This window comes from Quercus suber, unplaced genomic scaffold (assembly GCF_002906115.3).
Source record: "Quercus suber isolate HL8 unplaced genomic scaffold, Cork oak 2.0 scaffold_495, whole genome shotgun sequence".
In the NCBI taxonomy this organism is placed as follows: Eukaryota; Viridiplantae; Streptophyta; class Magnoliopsida; order Fagales; family Fagaceae; genus Quercus; species Quercus suber.
In genome coordinates, this window is record NW_027069944.1 from 475,021 (window position 1) to 489,891 (window position 14,871).

Genomic DNA, 14,871 nt, shown 5'->3' on the forward strand with positions numbered 1-14,871 from the left:
GCTCTCTGAATTTGTAGAGAGGTCACCGCATCAACCGGTAAGTTTCAATTTCTTAAATAGCTATGGTCTTAGTCTTGCATATTAAAAGGAATTTAAATGTTTCATTTTGATATGATATCAGAAAATGAAAAAGGAAATCGTGTTAGTTAGGACTATTGACTGACATGACATACTTCCCCAAAAAATAAATTGGCAAGACAATTTTTTTTTAAAAAATTATTATCAAAAATTGAAAAAAAAAAAATTATATATATATATATATATATAGACACACACACAGACATCGGGCTGCTAAGAGCATGTTAACATGCCCAAAGGAGGTTATTTGGGCATGCCCACATGCACGCTGCATCACCTCCCCCGCACACCAGCCAAATTGGCTTGCGCCTTTTTCCCAAATCGTGTTCCTAGATATACTACATTTACATCTAACACTTTTCAATAACAACAATTATAGTGACACAAATTTCTTTTTCTTCACTATTGTTCAGGTGACATAATGCGATTGATGCACAATAAAAATAATGTTAGCGATGGGGTTATGTAAAAATGATTTTGCGCTATTCACACGAGTAAATTAAATGAGCCGTGAGTTTAAAGAACAATGATGAATGTAAATGTTAAAAGGCATGCCTTGATAATGAAAGATAATGAATTATCAAAAGAGAGAATAATGTAGTATGACAAAGTGCTTGATTTTTCCTCCAAACTTCGTTGATATAAAAAATAAAAAGTAATACTTGATTGTTTCAACAAATCGACTGCATTTCTAGTTGACATGTGAAGCCTTAGTTGAGAAGTAATTTATTAGCTTTGTCTTTATCACATATATCTAATGCTGACCTGTCTATCTATATCTATGAGTAGCAAATTATTGGCCCGGTTGATAAAGATTGCAGTGACAGAACTCCTAACTGTTAATCAAAACAACCAGTTTACTAAATCCAAGGTTGTACAGAATCTTTCCATGAGTCCCAACTGCCATTCAAAGCCATATAGTGCCATACATAATACATTCCAAAGGCCAGGGAAGGGCCTCAGAGATAAAATTTAGGATAATGCAGTTTCCAAGTTTGTAGGTTTCTGCTCAGAGACTGTACTTCAAAAACCCAGTATAGGTTTTTGCCATTTTTGCTAAGACAACTCAAGAAATCATTTGAGCTCTGATTTTTGAAAATGGGTGTGCTGAGTGAGGGACTTACACAGATTCTGATACCTGTGGCTGCCTTCATTGGACTTGGGTTTGCTTTGTTTCAGTGGTTCTTGGTCTCCAAGGTCAAGGTCTCGGGTGGCTATGGTGATTATAGTGGGTATAAAGACAGGTTGATTAATGAAGGAGAGACTGAAGAAGGTGTTGACACTCTTGAGGTTTCCATCAAGTGTGCTGAAATTCAGAATGCCATATCTGTTGGTGAGCTCTCTCTCTCTCTCTTGTGTGTGAATTTGTTTTGCTTTGTTATTTGCCCACTTATTAGTACATGTGTGATACTATGATGTTTTGGTGGAGCTTTTGATGATTGAGATTTCTAGTTTTTATTTGCTTTTCCATTCTGTGTTGTATCTTATGAGCCAAAGATGTGTCATATTTTTTAGTGTGTGATTTTGTTATTTTATCCAGGATGATGAGTAGTTTCATACGTGAGCATCTATTTTTTTAAAGTATTAATTTGTTTTTTTTTTTTTTTTTCTTCTTGTCTGGTTTATCTGCTGGGAATGCTTACTGTACTCAGGAATTTGTCACTATTCACTTATTTGCAATTTTCTTTTGTTTTATTGTTGCTTTTATTGACTGACATATTAAGCTTCAAATTTCTGACCTTCTGTCTCTCTTATCCTCTCATCTTTTGTTTGCTATTTTGCTTGCGGCAGTTTCTTGCTCTTGGTTTTATGTCTACATGTTTAGTCCCCACCTCTTTTTTCTCTCTCTTTATTGGATGACTATTTGAATTGTCTATATACAAATAGATCTTCCTTGATTTTTTTTTTAATCCACAAAAGGAGTTCTTGCTGTAAATAACCTCTGGGACTGAGTGATTCATTCAAGTTTTAAGAACTAACTAATAGTATCAACTAATTTTATCCCTTTCATCACATATCTGTCACTTTTGTTGGACTGAAGATTGAGACTAAGCAACATTTAACAACTACATGCAAAGATCAAAAGTCAAACCCCACAACAAACATTTTAAAGGAAAATTTGGAAACAATAATTAAAAGGAGATCTATAATCATCAAGCTACTTCTATCAAAGAAAATCCCAATTATGAAAATATTGTTCAGTGGCAGCTTTTTCAAAATTCTTCTTTCCTGTTTTTGGTTGAATTAGACAATTAATCAACGTGTGTTGAACTCAATGCTTTTCAATATTTTAGATTGGTTTACCATTAGCAGGCAGATTTATTTGTCACTGTTGTATGCGATTGAATCCATCATTTTGAACCTGTAGATTTTGTGTGTAAGTTTTGCACTATCCTGTATTGCTGTGTGTAATCTACGTAGTAATTCATGGCCTTCCTCTTATGGGTGCTTTGCTAGGCTAACTGAATGGTTGGCCTTTTCACATGTTAGTTGTCTAACCACCTAATGTGATGATAATCATAGACCATTCATATCAATGGTCTGTTAAAACCTTATATTTTCTCCCTATGATATACTCTAGCTCCTATGGTCTTGAAAATGCTATTGCAACACTATGCTTAAGTAATCTTTTTTGTCTTTGCTTGAAATGCATATTGCCAATAATGACTAGATTTCAAGAGGACACACTTTCATTAGGATGATATATCTGAGATGGCCCCAGAAACTTTTTAAAAATGGTAGACATTCCTTTCAAAAGGAAATTTCCTAATTTGTCTTCTTTTTTATTTCAGTGCTCAAAAGTTGATGATGGTACAGTGTCTTTGTCTTCTCCCAAGTTTTAAAATTTTTTGGGGTCCTCTCTCCTTCTCTAAAATTCAAGTTTCAAATGACATGATGTTCTTAAGTAGGCAGAAAAACACTACTAATACATATAACAGAGGCACAGAGACATGCACACAGCTAGATGCAAGTGAGAGGCATTTGTGAATAAAACTAAAAAGAAAAAAACGTGCATGAAAGATCTGTAATTTTATGATATGAGATATGTTGATTCGCTATTGTAATCTTCTCTTTAGCATTATGCTTTACTCTGGAGTTTGGACCCTTCTTATGTTAATGCATTCAAGAAACATGCAGATATAATTGATAGATGCAGAATAAAGTATGAAAAGTGAATTTCAAGTTATTTTAACTTGTAAGAGTATAAAATTGGTCTTCAGTTTTGCTTGGCATAGATAATGTCACTATATCCTTGTGGTATAACTTTTATCTGTCTCTTGTTCCCCCAGGGGCAACCTCATTTCTGTTTACTGAGTATAGATACCTTGGTATCTTCACCGCTGTATTTGGTGTTGTCATCTTCCTCTTCCTTGGTTCAGTTAAAGGCTTCAGCACCGAAAGTGAACCTTGCACTTACAACACCGGGAATATATGTAAACCAGCATTGGCAAATGCCTTGTTTACCACCATTGCATTCTTTCTTGGTGCTCTTACATCAGTCCTTTCTGGTTTTCTTGGCATGAAGATTGCTACCTATGCCAATGCTAGAACCACTCTAGAAGCGAGGAAGGGTGTTGGGAAGGCATTCATCACAGCTTTTCGCTCTGGTGCAGTGATGGGTTTCCTTCTTGCTGCCAATGGCCTTTTGGTGCTGTGGGTATCCATCAATTTATTTAAGCTGTATTATGGGGATGACTGGGAAGGACTATATGAATCTATTACTGGTTATGGACTTGGAGGTTCTTCAATGGCGCTTTTTGGAAGAGTTGGGGGAGGTATTTACACAAAAGCAGCTGATGTTGGTGCTGACCTTGTTGGAAAAGTTGAGAGGAATATCCCTGAAGATGATCCACGTAACCCAGCTGTAATTTTCTATTTTTCCCCTCTCTTTTTTTGACTGCAAATGACCAAAGTAACTATATTTCTTTAGATGTCTTCATTTATTACCTGGTTTGCATTATGTGATTTTAACATGCATAGTTTCTGGTTATAAACTTATTTTGAAACTCAGACAAATTCATTGAATATTAGTGTAAAAGTGAAAAGCAAACATGCTTTTTTTCTTGATTCCTAACACACATTTGATTTCTTCTCTCATTTCCATTTTTGAATCTTTCCTTAAGCAATAATTTCGAAAGTTCCAGAGGCATATGTTTTCCAGATTCCTTACCCAGCATAGTCGTTATTAGTCAGTTTGAATAAATGTTATGTTATTTCTTTTAGGTTATTGCGGACAATGTGGGTGACAATGTTGGAGACATTGCTGGGATGGGTTCTGACCTCTTTGGGTCTTATGCTGAATCATCCTGTGCAGCACTTTTTGTTGCCTCAATATCATCCTTTGGTATCAGTCACGACTTCTCAGCCATGTCCTATCCTCTGATTATAAGCTCAATGGGGATTGTGGTTTGCTTAATAACAACACTTTTTGCAACTGATTTTTTTGAGATTAAGCGGGTGAGTGAGATTGAACCAACCTTGAAGAGACAACTTGTTATCTCAACTGTCTTGATGACTGCCGGTATTGCCATGGTCACCTTCTTTGCTTTGCCATCAGAGTTTACTCTCTTTAATTTTGGGACTGCGATGTCTGTAAAGAACTGGTATGCCTCTCCCTCTAAAGACATCCTTTCTCCCATCTTTTGGCAGAGTTGGTTAATTCCTCAAGAGATTTTTGTCTCATTCATTAAATGATATGTGACTGCAGGCACCTTTTCTTCTGTGTTGCAATTGGCTTGTGGGCTGGACTTGCTATTGGATACACTACAGAGTATTATACTAGCAGTGCTTACAGGTGAGCTATCTTCTTCAGGTTACTAATGCATAGACTTTCTTCTGGTCTTCTGTACTGCTGCAAATGATCTTAATACTGATACATTGCCATGTAGTAATAATTGGATCCAGTCTTCCTGCCTTTGCTGCAGGCATGCGATACTTGCACTTGCCAGTCAAAACTATTCATATTGGGAACCTTTTATAATTGGTTCCAGAAAAGATACAATTTTGAAACTGAATCATTCCAATTTTAGTCCTTAGAATTGGACATGGCTAGAGGCCAACCCATAGTGGCTCAGAATCATTTTGAAATACCAAAATTGTTAGATTTTTAATGAAACTTTCTTCTTAAAAAATAAATAACATGTAGATTCCTTGTGGACTGTTATTACCTCATCACATTGTGTCACTTTCCTTAATGAAATTTCAATTTGAGGAATTTTTCATTGTGCATTGTGCAAGTGCAACAATGTCTCATAGAAGAAATGCTTTTGTGTATATTTGTATGTATTGTACCCATCAATTTATAATTGTGATGCTTATTACCATGTTCACATATTGCAGTCCAGTGAAGGATGTGGCAGATTCTTGTAGGACTGGTGCTGCAACAAATGTTATTTTTGGATTGGCTCTGGGATACAAATCTGTCATCATTCCCATATTTGCCATTGCCATTGCCATTTATGTGAGCTTTAGCTTAGCTGCTATGTATGGAATTTCTGTGTCTGCTTTGGGAATGCTCAGCACCATTGCCACTGGTCTTGCAATTGATGCCTATGGCCCCATTAGTGACAATGCTGGTGGAATTGCAGAAATGGCTGGTATGAGCCATGAGATTCGTGAAAGAACAGATGCCTTAGATGCTGCTGGAAACACTACTGCTGCCATTGGCAAGGTGATCTTTTTTCGGTTCTACACTTTTGATTTAGACTTGGAGCAAATTTGTTTGAGGTCATCATGAGCTTGCAAACCCTTAAATAGCAATGGCAGAGTTGTTGAGTAAAATAACCCTTGTATCTTTCCATCAGTCATATACTCTTCATAATCAGTGAGTTAATGAGATTATATTGGCATTTAGTTCAACATGTTCAAAATCATAAAAAGAAAAACAAATTGGGGAAAAGTGTTGCCTCGTAACTGACTCTTTAGTTTTCCTATTAGACCTGCCACCATTTTAAGGTCCTAAATCAACTTGCATGAAATTTTGACATGTTCTGCCATCATTTTTCAGGGCTTTGCTATTGGATCAGCTGCTCTTGTTTCCCTTGCTTTGTTTGGAGCCTTTGTGAGCAGGGCAGGCATCAACACTGTTGATGTGTTGACTCCAAAGGTCTTCATCGGGTTGCTTGTGGGAGCCATGCTTCCATACTGGTTTTCAGCCATGACAATGAAGAGTGTGGGAAGTGCAGCTCTCAAAATGGTTGAAGAGGTTCGCCGACAGTTCAATACTATTCCCGGCCTTATGGAAGGAAGAGCAAAACCAGACTATGCAACCTGTGTCAAAATATCTACTGATGCTTCACTAAGGGAAATGATCCCACCTGGTGCTTTGGTCATGCTTACACCACTTATTGCTGGAACCTTGTTTGGTGTGGAGACTCTTGCTGGGGTTCTTGCTGGTTCACTTGTTTCTGGTGTGCAGGTATGCGGCAATGCTTGATCCTTTTGCTAGAGTGCATCTTTGTCTCAATCCACCTACCTTACTATTACTATTAAAAAATGAAACCAAAAAAATAAAATTGCTTTCACTTGTTGATCAATATGTTTTCATATTTAGCCATAGTTGTGCCACTGCTCCTGCTTTTATTACTTCACAAATTTTTCAGGACAGCAAATTCATCCCTAATGAATCTTTAGTATATAACAAGTTTTCTATTTTATGTCTTTCTTCCTAGGTTGCCATCTCAGCTTCAAACACAGGTGGCGCATGGGATAATGCAAAGAAATACATAGAGGCAAGTACTTTGCTCTTCCAACTTTTGATTTGATAATGCTTTCTATTATATTTCAGAGTAAGACCTCATTGTGTTCTCAAGTTTGAGAGGTGCTTTCTTTGTATCAATCTTTGAGTTTACTGTTTGACTTTTACACTATAATATGTCACTTCCAGGCTGGTGGTAATGAACATGCAAAGTCACTAGGTCCTAAAGGGTCAGATGCTCACAAGGCCGCTGTCATTGGTGACACAATTGGAGATCCTCTCAAGGATACTTCTGGTCCTTCACTCAATATTCTCATCAAGCTCATGGCAGTCGAGTCCTTGGTGTTTGCTCCATTCTTTGCAGCTCATGGAGGCTTACTCTTCAAACTATTTTAAAATGGAGGTTCTATGAAGTGGGTTTAATTCCAGTGTATCTTCACTCGTGGAGCAGTAAAGTTGATGAAGATTTATGTAATTATAAGTAGCTTCAAGTTGTAAAGAAAAAGCTACGCGGCTTTACTTAATAGACAATTTACCATTAATAACCATGAAATACATATGTATATCTCATGATCTTGTACTGAATTTTGTTTCAGTTTCAGACTTTCAGTCTTGTAGAAGACATCCTTCTCAACACACACACTCACACATTCCAGGAAACTATGGACATCCTTACAAGGAATAGTGTTCTATCTATTTATTTATTTAAAATTTCTAAAACATGGTTTAAAATTTGAAAACCGTGGTTTAAGTAAAGGCCTTCATTTCTATGTTTCTTGAGTGGTTTTCATAATAGTTATTTTCGTAAAATTTTAATAATTATTTCATTTCTCAAAGAAAAAAAATATTTAAACAAAAAAAAAAAAGAAAAAAAAGAAAAAGAAAAGGAGAGAAGAACGCAACTGAATGTGTCAACTGTCAAGAACCTTGCTTGATATGAATGAAGAATGAACTCCCTCACAAGTTAGAGGTTTTATGGTAACTTGAACTAAACCTATATGTATGAATTTGTAACCTTTTAATACTTTAAATTGGTTTAAACATTAATTTTAAGTTTTAACTGGTCTTTCTACTTCCTCTTTATGATTTGATCCTTTCTAAGCATTTTTTTCTCTCTAAGTTTGGATTAACTAATTGTTGGTTTGTGGACTTGTTGAAACTTGAAAGTGATTGAGACACTGATTTTAAATAAATAAAAAATTATATATAATTCTATAGTTACAATGGGAGGGATAGATTTAAAGTTAAATGTTTCCATGAAAAATACCAAAAGGTAATCCCTTAAAATCATGTTTTCAAAATAGAATTTTCAAAGAGGTGATTTTCCCAAGAAATTTTACCACAATGTTATTTTTGATAATTATTATCCAAATAAAATTATTTTCTCTAAAAACCCCTTAACTAAGAATTACTTTCCTCTTCTCATTGTAGCTCATAGTTAGTACATGAATTAGACCTAAGTTAAAGGAAATTAATTTGACCATATGATTTTGTTGGCTCACATTATTCAATATTTCTTAGGTTAAAAAAAAAAAGTAATTCATTCATCTTTTTTTTTTTTTTTGAAGTCAATTGCTTCATTATTTTTGTTCGTATAATCTATTACTTTTAGAAACACTATACTTGGAAATACCTATTTATCCTTAGTTTTTATAATTTTAAGGATACAATAATAGAAGAGGGGGATTTGACGGTAAAATTAAGTTACAAGGTTTTTAACCAATTCATTTCTATTTGACTACATTCCAATCATTTACATTTTTATTTATTTTCATTATATTCTTTCAATAAATCTTAAAATAGTTTTAAAATTGAAATCGTGGTTAAAAAGCCTGGTTTTCATAGTCGTTTTTTTTTTCATAATCATTTTTATAATAGTTCTTTCAGAGGGGAAAAAAAAAATACAATAGTTAATAATTATAGTTTTCTTTAAGAAAAAAATGAAAAAGAGAAAAGAGAAACGGAAAAAAAATCCACTTTATGACGGGGCTGTGTTCAGTGAGTCAGGCGAGGCTGGTATCAAAGTTGTAGTCTGTGATGCAAAGGGGGAGGTTATTGCGGCCCTTGCTGAAAAAATTACCTATCCGGGGTCAGTGATGCTGTTAGAAGCCTTAGCTGCAAGAAGGGCTGTAAAATTTATTGTGGAGCTGGGCATCTCGTTGTCTGAATTTGAGGGGGACTCGGAGGTGGTGTATAGGGCGTTGTGGACAGTGGATTGGAGCCACCCGTCCATTGGCCAGATTATCCAAGACATTATGTCTATCGCGGGTTCGCTTAGAACCTTTTCTTTCTCTCATACTAGGCGGCAGGGTAACTGTGTTGCCCATGCTTTGGCTAAGAGAGCAATTGTTTCTTTTCCTTTACTTGTGTGGATGGAGCATGTTCCATCTGACATAGAACAGCTTGTTATTTCAGATTCTGCAACTACTTAATAAAAGCATTTGATGTTGATTCTCAAAAAAAAAAAAAAAAACCAATCTTACTTGTGCAAATTTGGCTGATTAGCCATTTTTAGCAAAATAGCACCCCTTTTGAAATATTTTAGGACTGGCCCTAATACTAAAATCTAGTTCTAATTAAATCCTACTGAGGTGACAATTATGTGGCTTTTTTCTAATAAAAAATGTTAGGTGGAACTAAAAATTTTAAGTTCTTCTTAGTATCACAAATAAATTCACAACTTTTGTCACATTTTTCTTATGTAGTAGATTGTGACTGTGCCTGTTATTTCATATTGATTCTTTTTTTTTTTCACAACTCATAATCAACAATGTGAAAGAGTTGTAGTAAAAGTCATACATTTTGTTTCTAGTGTTATATTTTTTGGAAACTAAATTTTTTATAAAAAAAAAAGTCTTTCTTTGAAACATTTTAGGGGAAAAGGAAAAAAAAAAACTGATTTTATTACAATTTATATTAATTATATTTTTCCATAAAAGTGGTATTAAAGCTTTCCGATAAACTAACAAATGTCCTAAAACCCTAAAGACATCGGTTGAATGGAACATTTTTTTTTTTTATCAAACAATTAAAGCTTGGTGAAATTGATGAATTAACAAATGCCTAAATTCCTAAAGACACTGGTTGAATTGACCAACTTTTCAATAGTTTTCAATAACTTAGGGTCGGAAATTAAACTTCTTAAAATTTGGAATTAAAAAAATAAAGGGTAAACTATGTATTTAGTCCTTATTCTATATATCATATTTCAATTTGATCCCTAACCTTTCAATTGTGTTAATTTGGTTCCTAACCTTTCAATACTGTGTCAATTTAGTCCTAGCAATCATTTTTTAGAAGAAAATTGATGACGCTTCTAATGGCCAAAATAAAAAATTAGCTTTCGTTAATGTGACAATACACTGAAATTTTATTTTGATTATTTATCATGTCATTAATTTTTATCCAAGATATAACGACAGGGACTAAATTGACACGACATTAAAAAATTAAAAATTAAATTAACATAATTGAAAGATTATAAAATAAATTAAAATATAGTGTAAAAAATAGAGACCAAATATATAATTTGTCCAAAAATAAAACTCTTCGGTAAATTTTTGGTGAACAAAAATAGTATTTTTACCCTTTCACGGTTTCACCTTTCCTCAATCATTCAAACTTTAACCATCATTTCTCACGCCCTCGGTCTCTTGTCTGTGACTTTCTTGTCTCTCTCTAGTCTTTGCGACGCCGTTGTCTCACTCTCTCATTCTCTCAAACTCAGTGCCTCTTCCATCCGCTGCTTCTTCTTCTGCAGGAAAATGGGTACGCGTGTTGATAATAAATCAAGAAACCCACTTACTTTTATTACTAGTAGTATGTTCAAAAATCATTATTGCTGCTTTCATATTAGACTTTGTACCAAAAACCACCAGGTACCAACACTGATCTGAATTTTTTTTTTTTACCTATCAAAAAAAAATTTCAAATCTTGCATGCTTTGTTCTTGCTAAATCTATTTTTTCTCTTACCGGGTACTGAAAAAAATTTGTGGGTACATGCTTTGTAATTTTTATTTTATTTTATTTTATTTTGTGGATGCTCTGTCTTAAGTTATGCGATATCTGATTTGGGTATTTTAGAAATATAAAGAATGAGAAAGAAAGAAGAAATTTCAGAAGAAATATAAATATTTTTCATGCTGGTTGTCGTGGTTCGTTGAGTATGTGACATTCTGGAATATTGGGCTTGTTTGGTTGCTGCATGGTGAGGTGCTGCAGGGTGCTGCTGCTGATGGGGCATGCGTGTGCACACACGCATGCCCCATCAGCAGCAGACGCACCCCACATCAGCAGCCCACGCACACCCCATCAGCACCCCACACAAGTTTTTGTGTTTTAATGTTGATTATTAGTTATTTAATTATCTATGTTTTTAAGGTTGTGGTTGAAAGCCTTGTGCTTGATATGAATTTTCAAGTTTTAGTTATGTTATGGGGTTATATTTATTTTTATGTTTTCTAGTACTGAGTGGTAGCTTGAGTTTTTTGGGTTGGTTTTTGTGGTTTTTGTTGATTATTAGTTATGTGATTTTCTGGGTTTTGAATGCTTTGGTGTAAGAATTTATTGCTTAGTTTAAGAATTGAGGTTTGCATACACCTGTTTGGTTTCCTGTGTTCTCCTCTGGCCATATATATAAATGGATTTCTATAAAAGCTGATGGTTCCTTTACTTTTTGACTCTTGAGGAGATATCCTAATTTTACACCACTGGATCATTGTTAATTTTTCTTCTATTTCCTTTGAATTAACCACAAAAATATAAATGTCTTGTCTTGACAAATGCACAACTTAGCTGTTAGCAGAACATAGTTTGATGCAAAGGGTGTAATGCCGTTTATTGTTGATGGATTTGAGTTGGATTTACATATATGCGGTTATGAATTTCAGTTTGATATCTTCTTATCCTTTTCACTCTTCATGGGACTATGCATTGAAAGTAACCGTAAGGATCAAGTTTCAGATATTTTGTGGACATGAGATTGACTTCAATGATATATTTCTATATCCATTCTACAATTATTACTTTGGATAGGGATTTATAGTAGTCACGGTATCTACAATTGTTATACCTATGATAATATATACATATGGGGTATCCCTCACTCTAAAAATTTGAAATCTTCTATCATTCACTCTGCTACTTCATGTGACTTGCACTTGCACTTATTAGCAATTTAAACTATAATGGAAAATTGATTTCGATATCATTTCTTTTCATTGCTAGATGGTATTTTTTTTTTTTTTGTTTTCTTGCATTTTTCTTGCACAATTTTCTTGAAAAAATTTAAACATATATACTTATTTCTGGTTAATCTAGTTGAAGTCCACCCTAGGTAGTGATCATTATTTGTTAATTTAAGGCTTCTAGTTTAAAGGTTTTATAGTCTCTTATCTTATACTTGGGGAGAACTCATCAAAAACCATTTATAAAACCATTATAAGACCACCTATGTTTTATGGGATTGAATGTTGAGTTATTAAGAGTAGTCTATTGCAATGAACCTGACTGCTTTTGAGGCCAGTATCCTCAATTATGGCAGCAATTTTCTGGCTGTGTTTACTGACTAGTGAGTGTACAAATGGTGCTCTTGTGAGTTGTGACATGATGAGATTCCTCTCTAGCCCTTTCTATTTTAATGCTCAGACTAGGCAGCAATTTTATTTATTTATTTATTTTTTTGTGGATTTATTAGATCATGTTTGTAACTAGTTCACTAAATTGGAATATTATGAATTCTATTTTTTGCATTTCTTATGGTTGGTTAACTTTTTATAGATGGGTAAAAAAACCACTTCCAACCCCGAGGAAAAAAAGGCTAGAGCAAATTGGGATATTAATCCAACGTGGACAACTACTTTTTGTAAACTTTGTGTGGAGCAAATTCAAGCCGGGAATAGAACAAAAGGTGCTGGCTTTAGTATTGAAGGTTGGTTCAATTTGGTGACCAAATTTTTTAATGAGACCGGTCAAAATTATGATAAGGACCAATTAAAAAGTAGGTGGGATGTATTAAAAGGTGATTGGAGAGTGTGGGAAGAATTGAGGAATCTTGACACAGGTTTAGGTTGGGATGCAGTGAAGGGAACGATTGCTGCTCCTGATGATTGGTGGAACTGGAAGTTGAATGTGAGTTGAGTATTTTATTAATATGTAGTTAGTTGGAGATAGTTTTTTTTTTTTTTTTATATTATTGTTATATGAGTGAAATTACAATTACATTTTGTAGGAATTACCCAAAGCTAAAAAATTTCGAGAGAAAGGTCCACAGAATATAGAACAACTTGAAATAATGTTTAGGGATGTTGCAGCAATTGGGGTAGCCGCATGGACCCCTTCTTCAAATACACTCCCTCCAACAATGCCAGAAGAGGGTGCTGGTGATTCAGATGGTAGTCCCGAATTTAAGGATAACCAATGTGACATGAGTTTAGACATTGATAATTTGCAGCAAGGACATACTAGTCAATCACGTAATTCAGGACAAAAGCGAACTAGTGAATCAATACCCTCACAGAAGAAAAAAAAGAAAATAGGAGGAGCTGCAATGTTGGACGATCGTATTAGTCAATTAATAACTGTATGTCAGAATAGGTCTAAAGGTACTTCTCGAGAGTCACCAAGTTCAATTGAAAATGTCATGGCGATTGTGAGAGCACTTCCTGGGGTGGAAAGTACGTTTGTGGTTCAAGCTTCAATTATCTTACTAAAAAGGTCATGTAGGGAGATGTTCCTAACTTTCAAGGAACCAGAGTCGCAGCTGGAGTGGCTACAAGAAATGATTTATAACCAAAAGAAGTGACCAACCTTATGTGGTATTAACTATGGTGGGCAAGGGTTTTTCAGCAAATGCGTCTACTGCATCCATGTTGATTGACTTGTTATCTGCAGGTCCAGAAGATAAAGTACTTAAAGAATTACTTCAATAATTTGTATGAAGACTTTAGTTTTTCAATTTCATGAACAACTTTCATAATTTAGCACTTCGCTAGTCAATCTATAAGAAGTATGTATATTTGTTGGAAGTTGTTATTTACTTTTTATGAAGTGATTCTATACTACAAACTTGTTTTCTCTGTTTACTATTTATGACAAAGTCCTGCAGAGTGGAGACTGAATATGAACCTTCTACCTGTATGGTTGCTTTTCATTATTGAGGTCAACATCCTCTGGTTGATTAGGATGTAATCTGTGGACACTTGACTTGCTGCATCATTGCCACGTTGGATTTGGCAAGCTGTGTAGTTAACTGACCTTTTTTTTTTTCTTCACCGTTTAGAGCATCACATTTACTGACCCCCAAGTCCTCATTGGGAAGAATAACCTTCAGATTTAAGTGACGTTTACTGTCCATGTTATTTGTTTATTGTCTACATTTAGAGGACCCTGTTTTAATGTAAATCTACAATTTTCACTCGCATAAATCTGTGTTGCTGCTGTGTTTAAAAATTTTTGGTGTTCGGTTTTCAAGATAGAGTAGTAGGCTGATTTTGCAGCTTCGCAGTTAGTTATGGACTTTGTATTCTTTCTTTGTCAAGTAAGTCTGCTATTAGTTGTGTTTTAAATTTTGGATTTTGCTATTTGTTTTCTTATTAGACATAGTATGTTTATGTTTATGTATGCTAGCTCTCTCATAGTCGTTTTGTTGTTTTGTCGCATTGCATATGTTTGTGAAAATGCCTATTAGAATTAATGTGGATTACTTTTGTTATAATGGTCCTTATTCTGATGCAACATAGTAATCGTGGCTATCAATGGTTATTGATGTTTATTTATACATAAATTTGATTAACAAAGATGGAGCTTGGGTATTGGTTACTTAGAAGTAGGAGATCATGGCATGTAAGGCTTAAAATTGAACAATTAGAGATTTCGTATTTTAGGAATGGTCATTAACTACGTCAATAGGTTAATTTGATGGGTTTTTCCTCAGCCACAAAGTTGTGAAATATTTAAGACGAAATGATGAGTCATGTATGAAAAATGTTTTAAGACAAAATGAATGGAGCATTGGGCATGGACTCTTTCTTACTATTTTTGAGATTTGAGAGTGATTACTCTGGTGCCAGTATCATAGATATTAGAGTCTGTGCT

At 34.5% G+C, this 14,871-nt stretch overlaps 3 protein-coding genes across 3 annotated transcripts; all 3 read left to right on the plus strand.

Annotated features, from left to right (window-relative positions):
* Window positions 1-932: 932 nt before the first annotated feature.
* Window positions 933-7,360, plus strand: LOC112028747 (pyrophosphate-energized vacuolar membrane proton pump). The gene is made up of 8 exons (XM_024061433.2): window positions 933-1,411; window positions 3,369-3,943; window positions 4,303-4,682; window positions 4,787-4,873; window positions 5,419-5,749; window positions 6,086-6,496; window positions 6,750-6,809; window positions 6,965-7,360. The coding sequence occupies exons 1-8, from the start codon at window positions 1,177-1,179 to the stop codon at window positions 7,169-7,171; spliced, it is 2,286 nt and encodes a 761-aa protein (XP_023917201.1). The 5' UTR covers window positions 933-1,176; the 3' UTR covers window positions 7,172-7,360.
* Window positions 7,361-8,715: 1,355 nt separating this feature from the next.
* LOC136063177 (uncharacterized) lies at window positions 8,716-9,207 on the plus strand. The gene has a single exon (XM_065763172.1). It carries the CDS (start codon window positions 8,716-8,718, stop codon window positions 9,205-9,207), a length of 492 nt encoding a protein of 163 aa, XP_065619244.1.
* Window positions 9,208-10,385: 1,178 nt separating this feature from the next.
* Window positions 10,386-13,862, plus strand: LOC112028749 (L10-interacting MYB domain-containing protein). The gene is made up of 3 exons (XM_065763166.1): window positions 10,386-10,543; window positions 12,556-12,906; window positions 13,007-13,862. The coding sequence occupies exons 2-3, from the start codon at window positions 12,556-12,558 to the stop codon at window positions 13,577-13,579; spliced, it is 924 nt and encodes a 307-aa protein (XP_065619238.1). The 5' UTR covers window positions 10,386-10,543; the 3' UTR covers window positions 13,580-13,862.
* The last annotated feature ends 1,009 nt before the right edge of the window (window positions 13,863-14,871 follow it).

Coding starts and splice junctions, on each gene's coding strand:
- LOC112028747 (XM_024061433.2), top strand. CDS start 1,177: ATGGGTGTGCTGAGTGAGGGACTTACACAGATTCTGATACCTGTGGCT. Junction 4,683..4,786: donor GCGATGTCTGTAAAGAACTG/GTATGCCTCTCC, acceptor ATGTGACTGCAG/GCACCTTTTCTTCTGTGTTG. Junction 6,810..6,964: donor ATGCAAAGAAATACATAGAG/GCAAGTACTTTG, acceptor TGTCACTTCCAG/GCTGGTGGTAATGAACATGC.
- LOC136063177 (XM_065763172.1), top strand. CDS start 8,716: ATGAAAAAGAGAAAAGAGAAACGGAAAAAAAATCCACTTTATGACGGG.
- LOC112028749 (XM_065763166.1), top strand. CDS start 12,556: ATGGGTAAAAAAACCACTTCCAACCCCGAGGAAAAAAAGGCTAGAGCA. Junction 12,907..13,006: donor GGTGGAACTGGAAGTTGAAT/GTGAGTTGAGTA, acceptor TACATTTTGTAG/GAATTACCCAAAGCTAAAAA.